The 19,624-nt window shown below is 33.5% G+C and overlaps 1 protein-coding gene across 4 annotated transcripts in view; it reads left to right on the top strand.

Moving 5' to 3' along the window:
• BRD10 (bromodomain containing 10) overlaps nt 1-19,624 on the top strand; it is a 106,800-nt gene that overhangs the window by 73,489 nt on the left and 13,687 nt on the right. For 3 of the 4 annotated variants that reach the window (XM_007108073.4, XM_007108072.4, XM_007108075.4), the window contains one exon: nt 7,170-7,259. The exons of the other annotated variant lie outside the window; for it this stretch is intronic. In XM_007108073.4, coding sequence (XP_007108135.2) covers nt 7,170-7,259 — 90 coding nt within the window. The remainder of the gene's footprint in view (nt 1-7,169; nt 7,260-19,624) is intronic. 4 annotated transcript variants of the gene reach the window in all.

The raw sequence follows: 19,624 nt of genomic DNA, 5'->3' as shown, positions 1-19,624 counted from the left end.
CTCCTTTTTCATTTCTAATTGTATTGATTTGAGTCTTCTCCCTTTTTTTCTTGTTGAGTCTGGCTAATGGTTTATTAGTTTTGTTTATCTTCTCAAAGAACCAGCTTTTAGTTTTATTGATCTTTGCTATTGTTTCCTTCATTTCTTTTTCATTTATTTCTGATCTGATCTTTATGGTTTCTTTCCTTCTGCTAACTTTGGGGTTTTTTTGTTCTTCTTTCTCTTATTGCTTTAGGTGGAAGGTTAGGTTGTTTATTTGATATTTTTCTTGTTTCTTGAGGGAGGATTGTATTGCTATAAACTTCCCTCTTAGGACTGCTTTTGCTGCATCCCATAGGTTTTGGGTCGTCGTGTTTTCATTGTCATTTGTTTCTAGGTATTTTTTGATTTCCTCAGTGATCTCTTGGTTATTTAGTAGTGTATTGTTTAGACTCCATGTGTTTGTATTTTTTACAGGTTTTTTTCCTGTAATTGATATCTAGTCTCATAGCATTGTGGTGGGAAAAGATACTCGATACGATTTCAATTTTCTTAAATTTAGCAAGGCTTGATTTGTGAGCCAAGATATGATCTCTCCTGGAGAATGTTCCATGAGCAGTTGAAAAGAAAGTGTAATCTGCTCTTCTGGATGGAATGTCCTATAGATATCAGTTAAATCCATCTTGTTTAATGTATTGTTTAAAGCTTGTGTTTCCTTATTTATTTTCATTTTGGATGATCTGTCCATTGGTAAAAGTGGAGTATTAAAGTCCCCTGCTATGATTGTGTTACTGTCAATTTCCCCTTTTATGGCTGTTAGCATTTGCCTTATGTATTGAGATGCTCCTTGACGCTTATGGGCTGTAGAGCGCAGGCTCAGTAGTTGTGGTGCATGTGCTTTGTTGCTCTGTGGCACGTGGGATCTTCCCAGACCAGGGCTTGAACCCGTGTCCCCTGCATTGGCAGGCGGAATCTTAACCGCTGCTCCACCAAGGTAGCCCAATTCTCTTAACTTTTGCTTGTCTGTAAAGGTTTTAATTTCTCTGTCAAATCTGAATGAGATCCTTGCTGGGTAGAGTAATCTTGGTTGTAGGTTTTTCCCTTTCATCACTTTAAATATGTCCTGCTGCTTGCTCTGACTTGCAGAGTTTCTGCTGGAAGATCTGCTGTTAACCTCATGGGGATTCCCTTGTATGGTAATTATTGCTTTCCCTTGCTGCTTTTAATATTTTTTCTTTGTATTTAATTTTTGATAGTTTGATTAATATGTGTCTTGGCGTGTTTCTCCTTTCATTTATCCTGTATGTGACTCTCAGTGCTTCCTGGACTTTATTGACTACTTCCTTTCCCATATTGGGGGAGTTTTTCACTATAATCTCTTCAAATATTTTCTCAGTCCCTTTCTTTTTCTCTTCTTTTGGGACCCCTATCATTTGAATGTTTGTGCGTTTAATGTTGTCCCAGAGGTCTCTGAGACTGTCCTCAATTCTTTCGTTCTTTTTTCTTTATTCTGCTATGCAGTAGTTATTTCTGCTATTTTATCTTCCAGGTCACTTATCTGTTCTTCTGCCTCAGTTATTCTGCTATTGATTCCTTCTCAGGTAGACTGCCTATTTCTTCTTCATTTGTTTGGTCGGGTGGGTTTTTACCTTGCTGCTTCATCTGCTGTGTGTTTCTCTGTCTTCTCATTTTGCTTAGCTTACCGTGTTTGGGGTCTCCTTTACGCAGGCTGCAGCTTCGTAGTTCCCGTTGTTTTTGGTGTCTGCCCCCTATGTCTAAGGTTGGTTAAGTGGGTTATGTATGCTTCGTGGTGGAGGGGACTAGTGCCTGTGTTCTGGTGGATGAGGCTGGATCGTGTCTTTCTGGTGGGCAGGACCACGTCAGGTGGTGTGTTTTGGGGTGTCTATGACCTTATTATGATTTTAGGCAGCCTCTCTGCTGATGGGTGGGGTTGTGTTCCTGTCTTGCTAGTTGTTTGGCATAGGGTGTCCAACGCTGTACCTTGCTGGTTGTTGAGTGGAGCTCGGTCTTAGCGTTGAGATGGAGATCTCTGGAAGCACTTTTGCCATTTGATATTACGTGGAGCTGGGAGGTCTCTTGTGGACCAGTGTCCTGAACTCAGCTCTCCCACCTCAGAGGCACAGGCCTGACACCCGGCCGGAGCACCAAGACCCTGTCAGCCACACAGCTCACAAGAAAAGGGAGAAAAAGAAAAAGAAAGAAAGAAAAATAATAATAAAATAAAGTTATTAAAATTTTAACAAAATATTAAAAATTATAAAGTCATAAAAAAAGAGAGAGCAACCAAACCAATAAACAAATCCACCAATGATAGCAAGCGCTAAAAAGTATACTAAAAAAAAAAAAAAAAAAAAAAAGGACAGACAAAACCCTAGGACAAATGGTAAAAGCAAAGCTATACAGACAAAATCACACAAAAGCATACACATACACACTCAGAAAAAGAGAAAAAGTTTAAAATTATATATATCTTTTGGGAAGTCTGAGGTCTTCTGCCAGCGTTTAGTAGGTGTTCTGTAGGATTTGTTCCATGTGTAGATGTATTTCTGATGTATTTGGGGGGAGGAAGGTGATCTCCATGTCTTACTCTTCTGCCATCTTGAAGGTCCCAGAAAGTATTCTTAAAGCTTAGTTTGTCAAGTCTCAATAATATAAGTCTTTAGAATAATTTAAAAGCCTTAGTTACCATGACTCTGCTTTTTGTTGGTAATCAAACTCTTCCATGTCATGTGTACTTGTTCCTATTCCATATGTGTGATTTATTCGAAAGGCTCCTTTGCAGAGGAAATCCAGAATCCAGCTGTTGACTAAGACTTACATAGTAGTATTATTTTTAAACATAAGCATAAACTCACTGATCCAACATACCTCTGAAAAAACACTTTTTCTCCATTTAACCAATGGAGAAACTAAGGGATATGAAATAAAGTACTATCTTCAATGTGACAAATTAGGACCAAAATTAAAATTAGAGTTTAACCCCTTCACTGAGTTAAGGACCTTTTGATTGTATTGTTATTTTGAATTGCTACCTTTTTTCTTTAAAAATATTTTTCTTTAAACATCCTTATCCTTCTCCTTTGTTCTTCATTCATGTGAAATGTATCCTAATAAATTGAGTATTTTCAACTAAAGCTTTTTGTTTCACTTTTAACATCATGGGGTTTTACTTTCCCCTTAAAATTTTTTCCATTTTTATATATATAGTACATTGAGAGAAACATCAGGTTTTAATCATATAGTGGTATAAAAATGTTTTAACTTGTTAATCAAACTTACTTGTCATGTCACACATGATATCTTCATTTGCAGGTTTTGAAGTAGTCATTATTGCTGATATGATGATCATAGAAGTGAGAAGGAATTTTCCTGTCCTCATAGTTTTAACAGATGTCAAAATAATTTTATTTTAAATATAATATAGATTTTGAATTTACACCACGCATTTATTGTTTTACTTACAATTTTTAAAATAAATTATTGGAGTGTTTTATTAGAATCATAGTAAATGTGATCCATTTTATGTGGACCTATTCATTTTGACTTTGCATTGTTTTCCCTTTGCTTTTTAATGTAATTTACTGTATTCTTTTACTTTTGTATGCTACCTTACTTGTGTCCTTTGGGGAATCAATAAAGTAAATACCTCTCAAACCTATTGAGTTTATACCCAAAGGGCATAATATCTAGCTTGAAGTAGTGATAAAATAAGAAATAATTTACTTTGTAATTTTTCTGAGATATGGTCATGGAGTTCTTTCAATCTCTATAGGACCTCCCCTCCCCCACTGTATACACACACTTCTGCTTCTTGAGTTGGAGAGAGGGCCTTTTAATGTTTACCATTTAATAGAAATGAAAGCTTAGGTATAAATTAATTCCTAAAACTATAATACATGTTCAATTATTGGTTTTTTGTTTTATTTTGTTTAGAGGGAACCCTTAAAGAATATGATCTAGTAGGAGGAGGAGGAGTCCTAGGTTCCATGGTTTTCTCTATGAGTGTGTCATCTTAGGTTACTTTATCTCTGTTAATTTTAACTAGCTTGTATATGAATTGGAGATGCACCTTTTTAGCCTTTGCCAAGGTTTGGACCAAATTACATTTTTGGGGCGGTTCCTTTCAGCTCTAAGATTTATGATTTTGTGACTCTCTCATGGGTTGCATCAAGTGAAAGGTTAATTTGAGGGAGAGTGTGACATCCTTGAAGAGGTTCTTCCTGGGGGATAAAACTCTTCTTCTAACCTCTGCAGTATGACTGAAAACCTTCTCTTATGAGTGTTGGCAGTGTGACCCAACTGTAATCCAAGCTGCTATGGAGCTTTCCTTTTCACCCCTGGAGGCACCGAGCCTTAGATATTTTTTTCAAATTTAAGGTAATGAGAAGGAGGTCTTAATAAGCTGTTTTGCTTTGTTCAAATAATGCATCTGTTCTCCTTATTGCGGTGAACATTTCTTATTGGATTGATTCTATTTTTAAAAGCACCATTTGAAAATGAATTGAGTTTAAAGGCCACACATATGCATTACTTTGTAGAGAGAAGGAATAGAGTATATATATGACAGAATTGGCATAAATCAAATTATTTTTCCCTTGATATCAGTAATAAAATTAGAATTATGTTCCCATGCAAGAATTTTCTAATATCTTAACTTGACTGTATATTTTGGGTATATATATTAGGTATTACATATATATGTAGAGAAAGGTATATATTAGTATGTAAAGAGAGTATAAATTGTCATGTAGATATTAAGTTATTTTAAGATAACTTCAAAGTAAATGTTGCTAAAAATATTTTGACCCTCAAATTCAACAAAATTTATGTTTGAGTCATGTCATTTAAGAAACATTTGTCTTATCATTGTGCATTTAATTCACTATTCCATCCCTTATTTGGAAATTAATCTTTTTGAATTTTCATACTCATTTAGCTCCATACTACCATCATGTTTCCATAGCCATGCAGATTTGTAATTCATAATCATTTAGTACATTATTGCTTAAAAATGTGATCTTCAGACCATACCTGGGAACTTGTTAGAAATGCAGAATCCTATGTCCTGCTTCAGACCTACTAAATCAAAAACCTCCTTTTAACAAGATTCCCAGGTGATTCTTATGCACGTTAAAGTTTGAGAAGCACTGATGTAGTACAGCTTACTCATAGCTCTTAAGCTGTGGAAATCATTCCTGGTTTGACTTCAGAACTGTGGTATCTGTTCCCTTAAATGGAATATAAATATTTGCTTGCTAATTAAAAGATCTTAAATTTTTTAGGATGTGTTCAGGTGTAGGGATATATGTTTTCATTGTTACCATAAGTTTCTACAATGTACATGCAAAATGTACCCTTACTCCATGTGTAATGAGACAGCTGAGATGCAAGTGAAAATTCCTCTGAGCTTTGCCATATGTGCAAATGAGAAATCCATGGTGTGCTATTGACTAATACATCAAGTTCAGTGAAAAGGATGTAACCATCTGCAAGCTCTGTGGCAAATTTGACATGGTAGTCATAATAGCAGATTATACAATGGGAAGTTTAGTTCCCATTGAGTACTTTCTAGAAACCTGGTGTAGGGCCAACGTGATTCTGAGGCTTTACTGATATAACAGAAGTTGAAGACATTAGCTAGTTCTAGAGGCTCTTATATAATTAGCTAGTCCACTGCTTAACCATCAGCATTTCTTCCATAATTCTAGATTTGGCAAATGGAAATGTGTAGTGTGTAATAAATATCAGCTGCACTGTCCTACTACATCATCGCATACTGTTTTCTACTCTGAAATTATTTAATTTGGGTTACTTAAATACATATTTTCCCTGCTTTGTCAGTTCTGTGAGTTTGAAATTATGTAGATGTTTCTAATAATTGTTAATACTAAGTATAATTTATATTATCTGTGATAACTTTTTCTTTGTCTATTAGGTTGAACCATGTTGCCATTTTTGTAGATCAAAGGCATATCAGTGATTTCATATGGTTCAACTTAATGATAAAGTGTCGGTGCTCTAGTCTCTCATTTTTGTCACACAGTCATGAGGAATGATTTTGTTGTAACCTACTTTTGCTTTTGTTGTTTTTGTTTGTTTTCTTTTAAAAGAAAATATACCTTTTAGGAAAACAACACCCTTACAAGAAATTAATGAATGTAAGAAATGTGGGACTGATAAAAATTTAATGATGAATTAGTAGCTTTATAAGTGTAGTGGGTTTTTTTTCATTATCACACAGTATAAACATTACAAGATTTTCATTACTCTAAAACTTCCTCTATATGTGGTTGCAGTTCTCTTTTAGAAATCTTGTTTCTTTTTCACAACAGATTTTTTTAAATATAAGCTTAAATTATTTTAGAAAAAAAAAGTAAAATGTATCAAATTGGAAAAATTCAGTATAATTTTACAAGAACTAAAATGTAGTTACTAATATTTTTGTTATTGTTGCTGACACTTTACTGTTTAAATCTTTAGTAATTAAGCCAAACTAGTTTGATTATTAATAACTAAAGACCAAGTGTTTTGGCCATTTGCCAGCATTACCAAGGTGAAATAAAATGAGCCACACAATTATGAAAGGAAATAGATGCTATCTCTGGAGATGGTTTTATTAAGGACTACTAAGAAGATCATATTAAGAATGTATATTTAATTTCATTAACTTCTTTGAATATATTCATATAGTTGAAGTCCCTCTTTATTAGCAGTCCCAACAGCAGTAATGCAATTTGTTAAATTGTATAGTTAGCAACCAAAGCAAAGGTAAAATGATAGTTCTCCAGGGGTGCATTTATTCACCTGCTAGGAGACTGCTTGATGAAGCATTTCTTAAAGGTGATTCAGTAACCTGTGAAATCTAGGGTGAGTTTCCAGATCTTTGTCATTCTGGGCTGAAAGTTAAGAATGTTAAAAAAAAAAAAAAAAAAAAAGTACCTGGATTATAAAGCAAACTGAAAGGTGGGGCTCTGAGGTGAAAGCCTGAAGTTCATACATCATAACAAGTAAATACCTTTTAAAATATAAACTGCGGAGCTTTCTTTGCATTTTGCTGTTACAAAGACAAATAATTGTGAATTCAGTGTGTGTTAAAACAACTTCTGTTACCACATTTTGGGTGTTTTATATTATGTGTTATCAAGCTGTGTTTTTGTGTTTTATTTTAGCTTATTTGCACTAATCTTGATGAACTCAGGGAATTAATCACAAAAATCGAGAATGAACTCAAAGATCTGGAAAACAGTAGAAAAAAATCGGTAGGTGTTGATCCAAAAGTTCTATCTATTATTGTCAGCATTAAAATTTATTCCTGCTTTTTCCTAAAGCCTTTTTAAATCTTGTTGTCCTGAGTTACATAAAATTTGCAATGAAAAATAGAAACATTGTTTCTTTTATTTCTCCTATGTGGTCTAGTTTTCATTTTTAATACACAAAAATGGTGCTGGGGCAAGTCAATTAATTTTGTTTGCCTGGTTTATATCAGGTATAGTTTAAGATATTTCCCAGTATACTGGTTGGTTGTTTTCTGACTGGTAGTTTTTTGGGTAGTGCTTACCTTATTATATATTATAATAATATAATTTTTCTTAATTAATAATTATATGCTTTTAATGGAAGTTTATTGTTTAGTAACATAAAATTTCAGTTAGCTCTGACATAAATAACGTATGTAAATTGTTTAATCTTGCCCCAGATGTTTTTGATACATGCTTAACAATATGTCTTTTTTAAGAACCTTTATCAGCTGAAGGTCTTTTTTTAACTTTCACTATACTAAATTCACAATTAATCTTTACCTTCACTTTTTACTGTTCTTGAGAGACTAGAGTATAAGGGGCATTATTTTTATTCACTCAACACTTGGTCAAACAATTATGTTATTTATTAAATCAGTAATACCCATTTAACTGACATTTATAATTGTGTTATAGATTTGAAACACAATTACATACCAATAAATAAATGGAGAAGGCTTTAAACATTGAAAAAAATCAATCACCATTAAAAAAAATCCCTTTGTTTTATGCCTTAAGAACGTCATGAAACCACTTTTAGGTCTTTGCTCAGAACCTGTTAATCTAGAATGATGTATGATAATAAGGTTAGTGATACAGCAAGCTTCATTCACATCAGCAGATTTGTTAAAGTCATTTTATATGCTGTTCAGAAAGAACATATTGGTAGCATTCTGAAGGAAGGAAATTAAAGTACCATAAAAGTACAACCTTCTGAGGTCGTTTAATACAGAGGTAAAACAGCCTTAAGCATTTTGGAAGTCACTCATATGATACCCCTGAGAGTATCGCTATAATCTAAGAGATGGGATAATGTTCATACTGATAGCCATCAATTAAGGAAGAAAACATTTTCAATACACATTGTGTACAATATATAATCTGAGAATGCAGAAAACTGTATATTTTACAATTATTTCCATTAAAAATGGTTTGAATCCTTATTAGACTGTGAGGTTTTTTGTTTTGTTTTGAGTATATCAGCAATCTCTTCATATGGAATGAACCCCAAGTGTTGTTTTAAAACTTATCTCTGTGATGTATTTCTCAAACTATTAAAATATTTTTTCTCAGCCAAAAGTGTTTTTTAATATATTTTGTATGTATTCTCATAAAGGACCGATTCTATTCTTTAATAGGAAAGAATAGTCTTTTAATCAGGGTTTTATTTATAGTTTTTCTGCAGAAGCCATTTAGTCCATACTTCATGACTCTAAACAGAATTCTGTTAAGTAAATTTGCTAATTGGTTTTTATTAGCTGCAGTTAGACAATAACATGCATTTTAATTTGTTCCCATATTATGAATTAGGGTTTTCTTCTTAATGGATAGTTTTAAGCATAATTGGCTTATATACTTATTTATAGTATGTATTGTAAGAGAAAAAGACTTTTGCAAGCATCCTTGAGTTTTTCTGTAAAGCCATCCACCTCACTTCCATTGGTGGTATGAGATATAAACATATTGCCTTCCTTCACAGGAACAAGTACAAGAGTAAAAGAAAACATAAATTACAAATATTTGACTCTATAGTCCTTGGGGACATGTTTATCAGAAAATTTTAGGTTATGTATGGGTTTTACCTGATTAAATTTTATGTCTCTAAATTTTTAACTTGTCCATGACCCTTGATATTTGCATATTAGTTTTAAAATATGTTTTCTGCTCTTCAAGAAATAGAAATTCTTGGAACTGTACTTAGTGGGGATAATGTTATTGAGATTACCAGTATACAGGCTATAATTACCTGACTAAAAAACTTCTCATGAACAACTTATCTCAATCAATGAAATGGCCACACAGCATAAAGGAAATAATAGTAGAAGTTTGCATCTCAGTGCCATTCCTTATTTTTTTTTACAAAAGCTGATACTGAGTGTGATAAATGTTAGTTAGTTCACTTTATTGAATTTTTATGTTAGTATTGGAGAATACCAGTTTATTTGTCTGTCATCATTTGGGAATAAGGGGTTCCACTTAACTGAATTTTCTAGGAAGCTGAAACCTAAACCTTCAGTACTAAATTTCAGTACTAAAATTCTTCCTTTAATCATTTAATGAAAAAATTTCCCTGCCTCCTTTATACTGAACATAATTTAACACTTTTTTGATGACTCAGGGATCATTATCCATAATTGTACTGATACCCTAAAAATCTATTGATGTCAGTTACTCTAAACATTCACCAATAGGCCTTTAGATTATTTATTTTGAAGGTTTTTGTCTGCTTGTTTTTTTGCTTTTGTTCTGTCTGTTCATTGTCAGCCTGTCATTTCTTATGTGTGTCCATGTACTCGCCCTAGCTGATATACTGTCGGTTACAAAGCAAGTATCCGTATTATTAGAATTAGGCTCATAGTAAGGACCTGAGGAATTTTATTAGTGAAATACATGAACTTGGTAATAGTGAGAGCCATTTTGCTTATTCCTTGCCTGGTGAGCTTCCTTCACTATTGCCAGACAAACGAAATATTAATATTGATCTTCATGAGAGGATATCACTGTGAAAAATAGTGTTTAGAGTCAAAACAATTCTATTGGGTGGGCCAAAAAGTGCCTTCGGTTTTTTTAAGTAAAAATAAAAGACACATTTTTCATTTTCACCAAGAACTTTACTGAACAGCATATTCACCCTTTTGTTCCACTACCTTCTGCCATTTATCAGGCAACTTCATAGTTCCTGAAAAACTTTTTATCTTTTTGAGCAAAGAACTGTTCCAGGTGCCTTTTACAGTCTTCCGGGGAATTGAAATTTTTTCCATTAATAGAATTTCTTAAAGACCGAAATAAATGGAAATCTCAAGGTGCAATGTCTGGTGAATACGGCAGATGAATTAGAACTTCCCAGCCAAGCTGTAACAGTTTTGCCTGGTCATCAAAGATACATGCAGTCCTGCGTTATCCTGCTGGAAGATTATGCATTTTCTGTTGACTAATTCTGGATGCTTTTCAGCGAGTGCCGCTTTCACTTGGTGTAATTGGGAGCAGTACTTGTTTGAGTTAATTGTTTGGCTTTCCAGAATGAGTTCATAATAGAGGACTGCCTTCCAATCCCACTATATACACAACATCACCTTCTTTGGATGAAGACCGGCCTTTGGTGTGGTTGGCGGTGGTTCATTTTGCTTGCCCCACGATCTCTTCCATTCCACTTTATTGTACAGTATCCACTTTTCATCGCAGGTCACAATTTGTTTTAAAAACGGAACATTTTCATTACATTTCAGTAGAGAAGCACATGTAGAAATATGGTCAAGAAGGTTTTTTGCTTAAGTTATGTGGAACCCAAACATCAAAACAATTCATATAACCAGGCTGATGCAAATGATTTTCAACGCTTGATTTGGATATTTTAAGTATGTCAGCTATTTCCTGCGTAGTATAATGTTGATCTCAATTATTGTTTCAATTTGATCGCTGTCAACTTCAACTGGTTTACCTGACTATGGAGCATCGTCCAGTGAGAAATCTACAGCAGGAAACTTTGCAAACCACTTTTGACACGTTCGATCAGTCACAACACCTCCATACACTGTACAAATCTTTTTGTGCGTTTCAGTTGCATTTTTACCTTTCTTGAAATAATAAAGCATAATATGCTAAAAATGTTGCTTTTTTCTTCCATCTTCAATATTAAAATGGCTGTCTTTTTTAAATGCACACGGATATGACAGCTGTCACATATAATCTAACAAAATTGTTTCAAATGAAGTTAAAGACAACTAAGTGCCACAAGAGCCATCTTACAGAAAAAATCAAATGAACCTTTTGGCCCACCCAATATTATTCATCATCAGCTTTCAGATCTACGATGGCTTCAGTAACAAGGAAGACATATTCCATATAAACATTTGGTTGTCACAAATGTCCTTACTAAAGATAGAAATTACATATGTGATAGAGGATTTAATGTGGATTCGTTTAAAAACCTGGCTGCTTTTGGGAGCTCCTCTGCAGGGCCTTTCTAGATAGTTTTTCCTACCAAAGCAACAAGGAAGAATTACCCCATTTCCTCATCCAGGTCAACATTCCATTAAAAAAGCTTTCTTAATCTCTTAGAGGTTTTGCCATTGAGCTACTCATTGTACTGGAAGATTTACAATCTTTTAAAATCTAGATTGTTTTCTTATTCTTGCAAGACAACTAGTTCTACTTATGATTTATAATGTGAGGAGAGGAAAAATTATTTAATTTTCTGAGTTTGCTTTGGTTCACTTGTTCCCATTATTTCATTTAAAGGCTGATTCCAAGAGAACTCAACGTCCTTTACGTCCTCCAGTGCTATACCAGACATCTATCTGACTGACATAAATAGAAGTGTGTAGTTTAACAAAATCCTTTCATTTTGTCTATCTCATTATTATTTAGATCATAGGATTTTTTTAGTGCCCTAAAGGAGAAATCATGACATTTTATTTTTATTTTTGTGGTTTTAGTCGAGAGAGAAAAATTGCATTTTACTGAATTATTTGGAAAGTAGTCTTTTTTTTTTTTTTTTTTTTTTTTTTGGCGGTACGCGGGCCTCTCACTGCTGTGGCCTCTCCCGCTGCGGAGCACAGGCTCCGGACGCGCAGGCCCAGCGGCCATGGCCCACGGGCCCAGCCGCTCCGCGGCATGCGGGATCCCCCCGGACCGGGGCACGAACCCGTGTCCCCTGCATCGGCAGGCAGACTCTCAACCACTGCGCCACCACGGAAGCCCAGGAAAGTAGTCTTTTTAATTTAGGAAATTTATTAGTTTTCCAGAAAGATAGAGATAAGATATTGATAAATTTGCCTGATCCTGTTGTATTTGAAATTTATTAGACATTTTTGCTGTCTAAATAATCAAACTTGTTAGCTTTTTGTCAGGCTAATACAGAAGTGGTTATATTTCTGAATTTCTCATGTGACCCTTTTTTTCTTGCATTTACTTAATTTCCGTATGTTTTATATCATAATTTAGATCTTCAAAGAGGTTTCAGTCTTTTTTCTTTGATAATGAAAAATCAGTATAGAGATAAGGAAAAGGGAACATTTGGCAAAAAAAAAAGTTATAAGAAAAGAAACCTTTTCTGGATTATGAAATGATAAATGATAGTCTTATCAATATAGATAAACTAAAATTTTAAATATAATACCCTGTCTTTCTAATACACCTTTTAGCAATTAAGCACCGCAACACTGAGCAAGTTTTAAGACAGACTTCAAATATTTCTGTATTTCATATTCAGTATGTAAGAAAAGCTATAAAACTGCCTGTACTCTTTGATCCTATAATCCTAATTGATATTTAACTTTTATTTTCCCCCATTTTTCACCCTACTCCCCTACCCCCCAAAAAAGTAATTTACACAATAGTGTGTTCAGCAGACTGTCTCTAATAGTAGAAATTTGGGAAAGCCCATATGTCCAACAATAGGGAGTTGACTAACCAAGCAATAATATTAACACAGTGGTATATCATATGGCTAGTAAAATAAAATATTTGTAGATCATTGTTACTGCATGGAAGTATTCATGAAATGTTAAATTTTTTAAACATCCAAAAAATATATGCATAATAATTACAGTATGTCAAAAAGCATGTTTTTTTAAGGCATGTTTAAGAGAATTAGAAAGGAATTTCAAGTCATGAATAAAATTAATCTCTATTATGTTCTTTGCCATTGAGCTACTCGTTGTACTGGAAGATTTACAATCTTTTAAAATCTAGATTGTTTACTTATTCTTGCAAGACAAAATAATTTAAATTCATTATACAATAATAGCACTTATCTTGCCTAACCAAAGGCTGTGCATTAGCTAGATCAAACATTAGAGAAACCAGAAGCTTAGATCAGAGGTAGTGACACCCTAGTTTTTGGTCACAGAGTTTTGTAAAAGCCGGTGGTTATCAGTGAGTAATGATTCTGCCCACCCCACCCCTGCCCACCGCTGCTATGAGACTTTGGCAATGTCTGAAGACATTTTTGATTCACATAGTTGAAGAGGTGGTACTGGCACTTAATGGATAGAGGTCAGCCGTGCTGCTAAAAATATTCTGCATTGTAATGATCCTACAGTGCACCTGGCAGCCCCCCCACAGCAAATAGTTATCTGTCCTCAGATGTCAGCTGTGCAGAGATTGCAGAACCCTGGCATATGCCTGTTTTTGCTCAGGGCCCTAGTCTCTCATGATAAGTTGCTGCTGCCAGCTTATTATGGGGAGAAAACAAGTTGATGTTTTGACACTTAGGTAGAAATCAGTGAAATCATATGCCAGATTCCATGATTGAGACCATTTTATCATATCATATATTTCTAACTAAGACTTGTATTTGATGGAACTTGTGAATGTCACTATTAACCTTTACCCTTTATGATTCTCTCAGATAGTTAAAAGAATTATTGACCTTAGCTTCAGATCCATCTCAGCTGTGTGCAATCCATTATGATTTATGGCCTCTTTTCAGTATGGTCACCATTTACCTTTTACCTTCATTATAGGAAATGAAGTTATAAATTGGTTGTATATGTATTTTCTTTGTTCATTTTTAAAAATATGATGGAAAACACTCTTAAAAAGTGAAGATATAGTAAGAAATAATACACAGGTAAATGGTAAAATATAGTCAAATTATGTATAAAACTTCACTTATATGAATTGATATGAACCCCTAAATCATAGTTGGATATAGTAAAAGCTTGATATAAGGCAGAGAAATTATTATACATTAATCTTATTTTCTAACACCTGTAACAAAGAAATTTTACTCTATTATAGTGTAGGATTATGGGATTTTCCCTCTTTTCTCCGTATCCCATTTGCTCACAGTGAAGCATCAAATCAAAATTATTTTATAGCCATCTATTTAGAGTAAAAAGTCTATTCTACTACAGTATAAGGAACTTTAGATACATTCAGAATCCTGAATATGCCCTAATTAACTTAATGACTTTAGTTGTAGATATGGTTGCATCAATATCTAAATTGTCTTTAAATTAGTTTTATTTAAGTTTCTGGCAATTACATCATTGTGTATCTTGTTTTCTTATTCTAGATCTTTTGATATGGTTAACAAAACTGAAAACTAGCTCATCTGTGGGGGGGGAAACACTGTCTTTAAATGGTCATAGTGAAAGCTTTCAAAAAATTAAAATAACCTTTTGGAAACAAATAAAATAAATAAGTTTCTTTACCTGTCATATTCTAGTCTTATTCATTAGGCAAATACTTCCTCATTGTTTTCTGTGTACTATTCGTAATACCAAGGAACTTGGTTGAAATTCAGAGACTAAAAGTCCTCATCCTCAAGGAATTCACTTTAGAGCTTAAGCTTTTTATCGCCAATCCTAGGGATAAATTTTTAATTTTAATCAGGATTGGTTGCACTAACTCCTGTCCTTTTATAAAAGACTTAATCTTTTATTTTCAAGCCATTTTTAAAATTCAAAGATCACCAGACACTCTAGACACTTGCTTTACTTCCCTTAATGACATGTTAATATATTATTTGGGAGTAGGACTTTATGAAGAATCAAATATTAACTGACATGTTCAAAATAATAGTAAGAAAAGAGAACTAGATGACAGGAAACGTGAACCAGAACAATAGCTGGCTGGTAAGACAAAACTTCAATTGACTGTAGTCACTGAATTATCTGAAAATGCATTATCCTCATTTATTTATGGTAAGTCTTGCTTTGGGGCATTCTTTCTGACGTTTAATAACTACTCTGCTCAACTCAGAACTAGATTTTAACTCTTGTTAATAGTGCTCACTGTTTCAACTTACTGCAATGTGGCATAGTCTGTATCCCATCAGGGAAACTTTCTTAAAAACAATATGTGAACACCTCTTTTCTTCTAATAAAAGTTCCAATTAAAAAGGAAAACTGTTGTTTTGTATTTTTACATCAGCCAGAGAATTAATGCTGCGTGTTCCCAGCATGGAGTGAGCTTCAAGGAAAAATTGAACTAGGTGACAGCTCCTTCTATAATTAGAACTTCATAGTGTGGCTTTTATTATTTGCCTTAAACTCTTTTGAATTACATATCACACACACTTATTCAAATGTAAGTAAAAAATGCCAAATATTTTTCAAAGCCCCAAGTAAATTTGTATTATTTTCTATTTAATAGTTACTCTACTGCCTTTCAGTGGCAGGAGTTCTGGAAAATTGAATTTAAATCCTTGAGGTGCTTAAGACCAAAAAATGAGCTTCACATCATTCTCTTTTTTATATTACAGAAGATATCAGAATCTTTGGAAAGCCCCTAAAATTTAAAGATAGGGTAGTTTGAGGCTTCCCTGGTGGCGCAGTGGTTGCACGTCCGCCTGCCGATGCAGGGGAACCGGGTTCGCGCCCCGGTATGGGAGGATCCCACATGCCGCGGAGCGGCTGGGCCCGTGAGCCATGGCCCCTGGGCCTGCGCGTCCGGAGCCTGTGCTCCGCAACGGGAGAGGCCGCGGCAGGGGAAGGCCCGCGTACCACAAAAAAAAATAAATAAATAAATAAAGATAGGGTAGTTTAAGCTTTTGTGAACTAGGGAAGAATACCATCCAAAAAATGGAGAAGATTGAACAGTAATAGAACTTTCCTACCATCTTACCAGACTCTGTAAAAAAGGTATTATACATTATATATGGAAGGAAAATTAATCCCAAATCTACCAGAGAATAAAAAGGAGTCTAAATAGAAGGCCCAGAGTCCACATATGGATCTCTAGCACTTTAAAATAGAAAAAAAAAAATCCTTGCATGGAACCAGTTTCTTTTAATGAAGATGTGATGCTAACTAGTTGTAGCAGGTGCTTTTAATTAGGACAAGGCCATTTAAGGCAGATTTAGTGGCAGTAGCATGAAATGCTAATAGACAATTGAGAAAAAAACCAACAAAAGTAGATTTTAGGAGTCCAAAACTATTAGTAATCAATAACCACTTAATATAGGAACATAGATTATAGCCCTGTAAACCCTGCAGTCACTGCCTTAAAATATGAAACAATAACTTGTTCAAAATGATGATCCAAGTCATCAAGAGTTAAATTATATTCATTGTATACTCAGAAAATCTGGAAGACATATTTTAGGAACGTTTCTATCAATTTTTTAAAAATCTTTTGCAGCTAAGTAGAAAATCTCAGTAAGCTAAGAAATTTACTTCTATAGTTTGAATACTTATTGTGGGCCTACTCTCTGCTAGGCATTGTGATGGAGCCTGAGAAAGTAAAAATAAGTAGGATACTGACCTGCTTTTAAGATACTCCCAGTCTTAATTTCACTTACATGGACCTTTTTATGCTCTGATGATACCATATGTAACATTACTTAGTGATTCAGATTGTGCAGTGAATTGCTTGAGAACCCACCTTTCTGATATCAGGTATAGATTTGATAAAATTTTATTAACTTCTTTGTTACCACCAATTTACTAAAAAGAATCAAATTCAGTTACTTACCCAATAGTTAATTTCTAGTTCAGGATTTTTTCTTCTTTGTGAATGAAAATGGTTACATACCATCAGTTACATACATATTGTTAGATTTTCTTCCCCAGTAATAGTAACTATCTCACTGGGAATGTGGTCTGTCCACCCTTTCTACAAAGTCAAATGACACTGAAACTTCCAATATTATCACTGATGCAGTTGTTTGTCTTCATGCTTTCTAGTTAAATGCTAATTTAGAAATATAATGGAATTGTTGTACATGCTGTGAAATGTAGGATATCTTTAAAATAAAGTACAAATGCTTTCCTTTTCTATTGAATTAGTCTTAAGAGAAAATGGGTGAGAGTACCTAAAGAGAAAATACTAGTATATGATAGGATAGTTCATATTAGAACCTCTGGCAGTGTGAAAATACTCTTTAACTTTTTCCATATTAATATGCAAACATTTCACTATACTGTCTAACTAGTACTTTTTCAAGGGACTGTATATCAACAAGATGAATGCAGTGTTTTACCCCCAAAACTGAATATGCAGGAATATACTAATATAGTAGTAATTTCTTTAGGTGAGCAATAAGGAAAAAAAAAGTAAATACTTATTACCTTTTAGCTTAATATTACTTAGACTAAGGAGAATGCCAAATAATTAGATTATTAACATGCTTAAATACAGTTAATTTGATTTGTGCTGTGTTTTTATACATTTGCATTTAAATTATTTGTAACCTACCTTTGGATATTGCTAGTGATTTTAAATGAGACATCTTTGCAGACAAATCCATTTGGCTTTTCTAAAAGTTATTTGAATTTTATTTGAAAAGCATGATGTATTATTATCTAATCCCTTTCCACCATGTGATTTATGTCTATGACAAGAACCAAGCCTATAACAAAAAATGTTTTGTCATATGATCCCTGTTTCTGTGCTATAACAACATATTTGTAAGTAAAAGCATGTAGAAAAAGAGCATTGATGCCTTTTTCATATATATTATGTTTTGTACATAAAAATTATCTTTTTTATCATCTTCACAATAATACCCTTTCAATTTAAAAAAGCATTCTTTGCATATTTATATGTGATGTTAATCTTTTCTTCATATAACTGTTGATACCTATTTTGTTTAGATATGTTATAAGAAAATCTGTATAAGTAACAATGATTTTTGTAAACAAATTACTTTCACCTAAGTTTAATATTAAAAGCATCTAAACTTATTAAAGTGTGCAAAAGATCCATGGTAATGAGACATATAATAAACCTGGAATTTATTTGTTTTCCTCTTTTCTTCCTTCTAGATGTTCAGTGTCCACAGCATCAGTAGATTGCCAACTCCCTCTCCTTGCAACACCCCAGCCAGCATTATGCTGGTGCTGTCATACCCGATTACTGCAGCAGAATGGAGTTTTTCTTTAGTTGTAAGGTAAGTTTCCCTCCCCACTCAATTTCACACACGTAGACTCAGCTTTTCATTTTACAATATTGTGTAGTTTTGTAAGTTTTTTAAACGTTTCTTTTCTCTTATGGTTCCTTAGGTTATTAACCTATCACATTCAAAAACTTATAAAACTGCATAATATAATAAAGGACTTATCTTGTGGCCATAGACCAGCTCCTTATTGTAGTAATCCCTATGAGGTTATAAAACCTTTAGTGTTTGACAGTGGGGCATCTCATGGAAAGGGAGCTGGCAATCTGCAGCTGCTGTGGACATTGGCTGAGAAAGTATTGAAAGGTAAGCCTCAAATTTAGACCATATTGTATACCTTTGGTTCCGTGGTGTATGTTTGAATTCATACTTTATTTTATGTTAAATTTCATAGTAAATTTATAAAAGAAAAATATATTACTCTCTTCAAAGTGACCTTCAGTAAATGTTTGAATTATTAAGTTCACATAACTCATTGGGATTATTTTAGAAAAAAATTTTTGTCCGTGAAAATAGTGAGAATTCTAATACTAAAAATTGTTCATTTATCCCCATTCTCACATACCTGTTTATAAAGAAAAGTCAGCACTAAATTTATATATGTAAATCTTATTAAATGTATTTTTTATTAGAGAAACAATTATAACACTGTTCTACAAATAACCATTTACTTAATCTTTGTATCTACTTTCTTTGATTCTGTATTGATAAGTTCAGATAAAGACTGTAAGAGCCTTTCTGATTTTCATTATATCCATATTCTCTCTTATGTGTTTGAAGATGGGGAACTTGCTGTTTTCCTTGTTTTTTTAATTCACTTTTAAACTGTAGATCACCATAGTTTTAAGTACTACTGTAATTAAACAAATGAAACAAAGTAAATTTTAGAGATTTTAATGTTTGCATTACAGAGATACCTACATGTAAATATAGGAACTTACACAGTACAGTCTCTTTTTTCTTTAGGAATTGTCTGTGTGTAGCCCATGAGAGATGGCATTGTGTAGTGGAAGGAAAGTGGATTTTAGCATTCGGGAGATCTAGAATTCTAAAGTCTTCTTCCACCTACAAGTACTTCTCTGTTTACTTTAGACACTTTCCTTCTGTAAAATTATGTCCTCTGAGTTCCCTTTTAGCTTTAATAATTTCATCCTAGAAGAAACATGATAGTTTTTCCTTTATCTGTGTATATAAATAAAGTTGATCAGTCAGGAAAGCTATTGCTAATGATCTGATTTAAAGTTCAGGAAATATTTTGTTT

The sequence above is a fragment of the Physeter macrocephalus genome, chromosome 9, assembly GCF_002837175.3.
Source record: "Physeter macrocephalus isolate SW-GA chromosome 9, ASM283717v5, whole genome shotgun sequence".
Lineage (NCBI taxonomy): Eukaryota > Metazoa > Chordata > Mammalia > Artiodactyla > Physeteridae > Physeter > Physeter macrocephalus.
The sequence above is the reverse complement of the archived record's forward strand: the minus strand, read 5'-3'. Positions and strand labels throughout refer to the sequence as shown.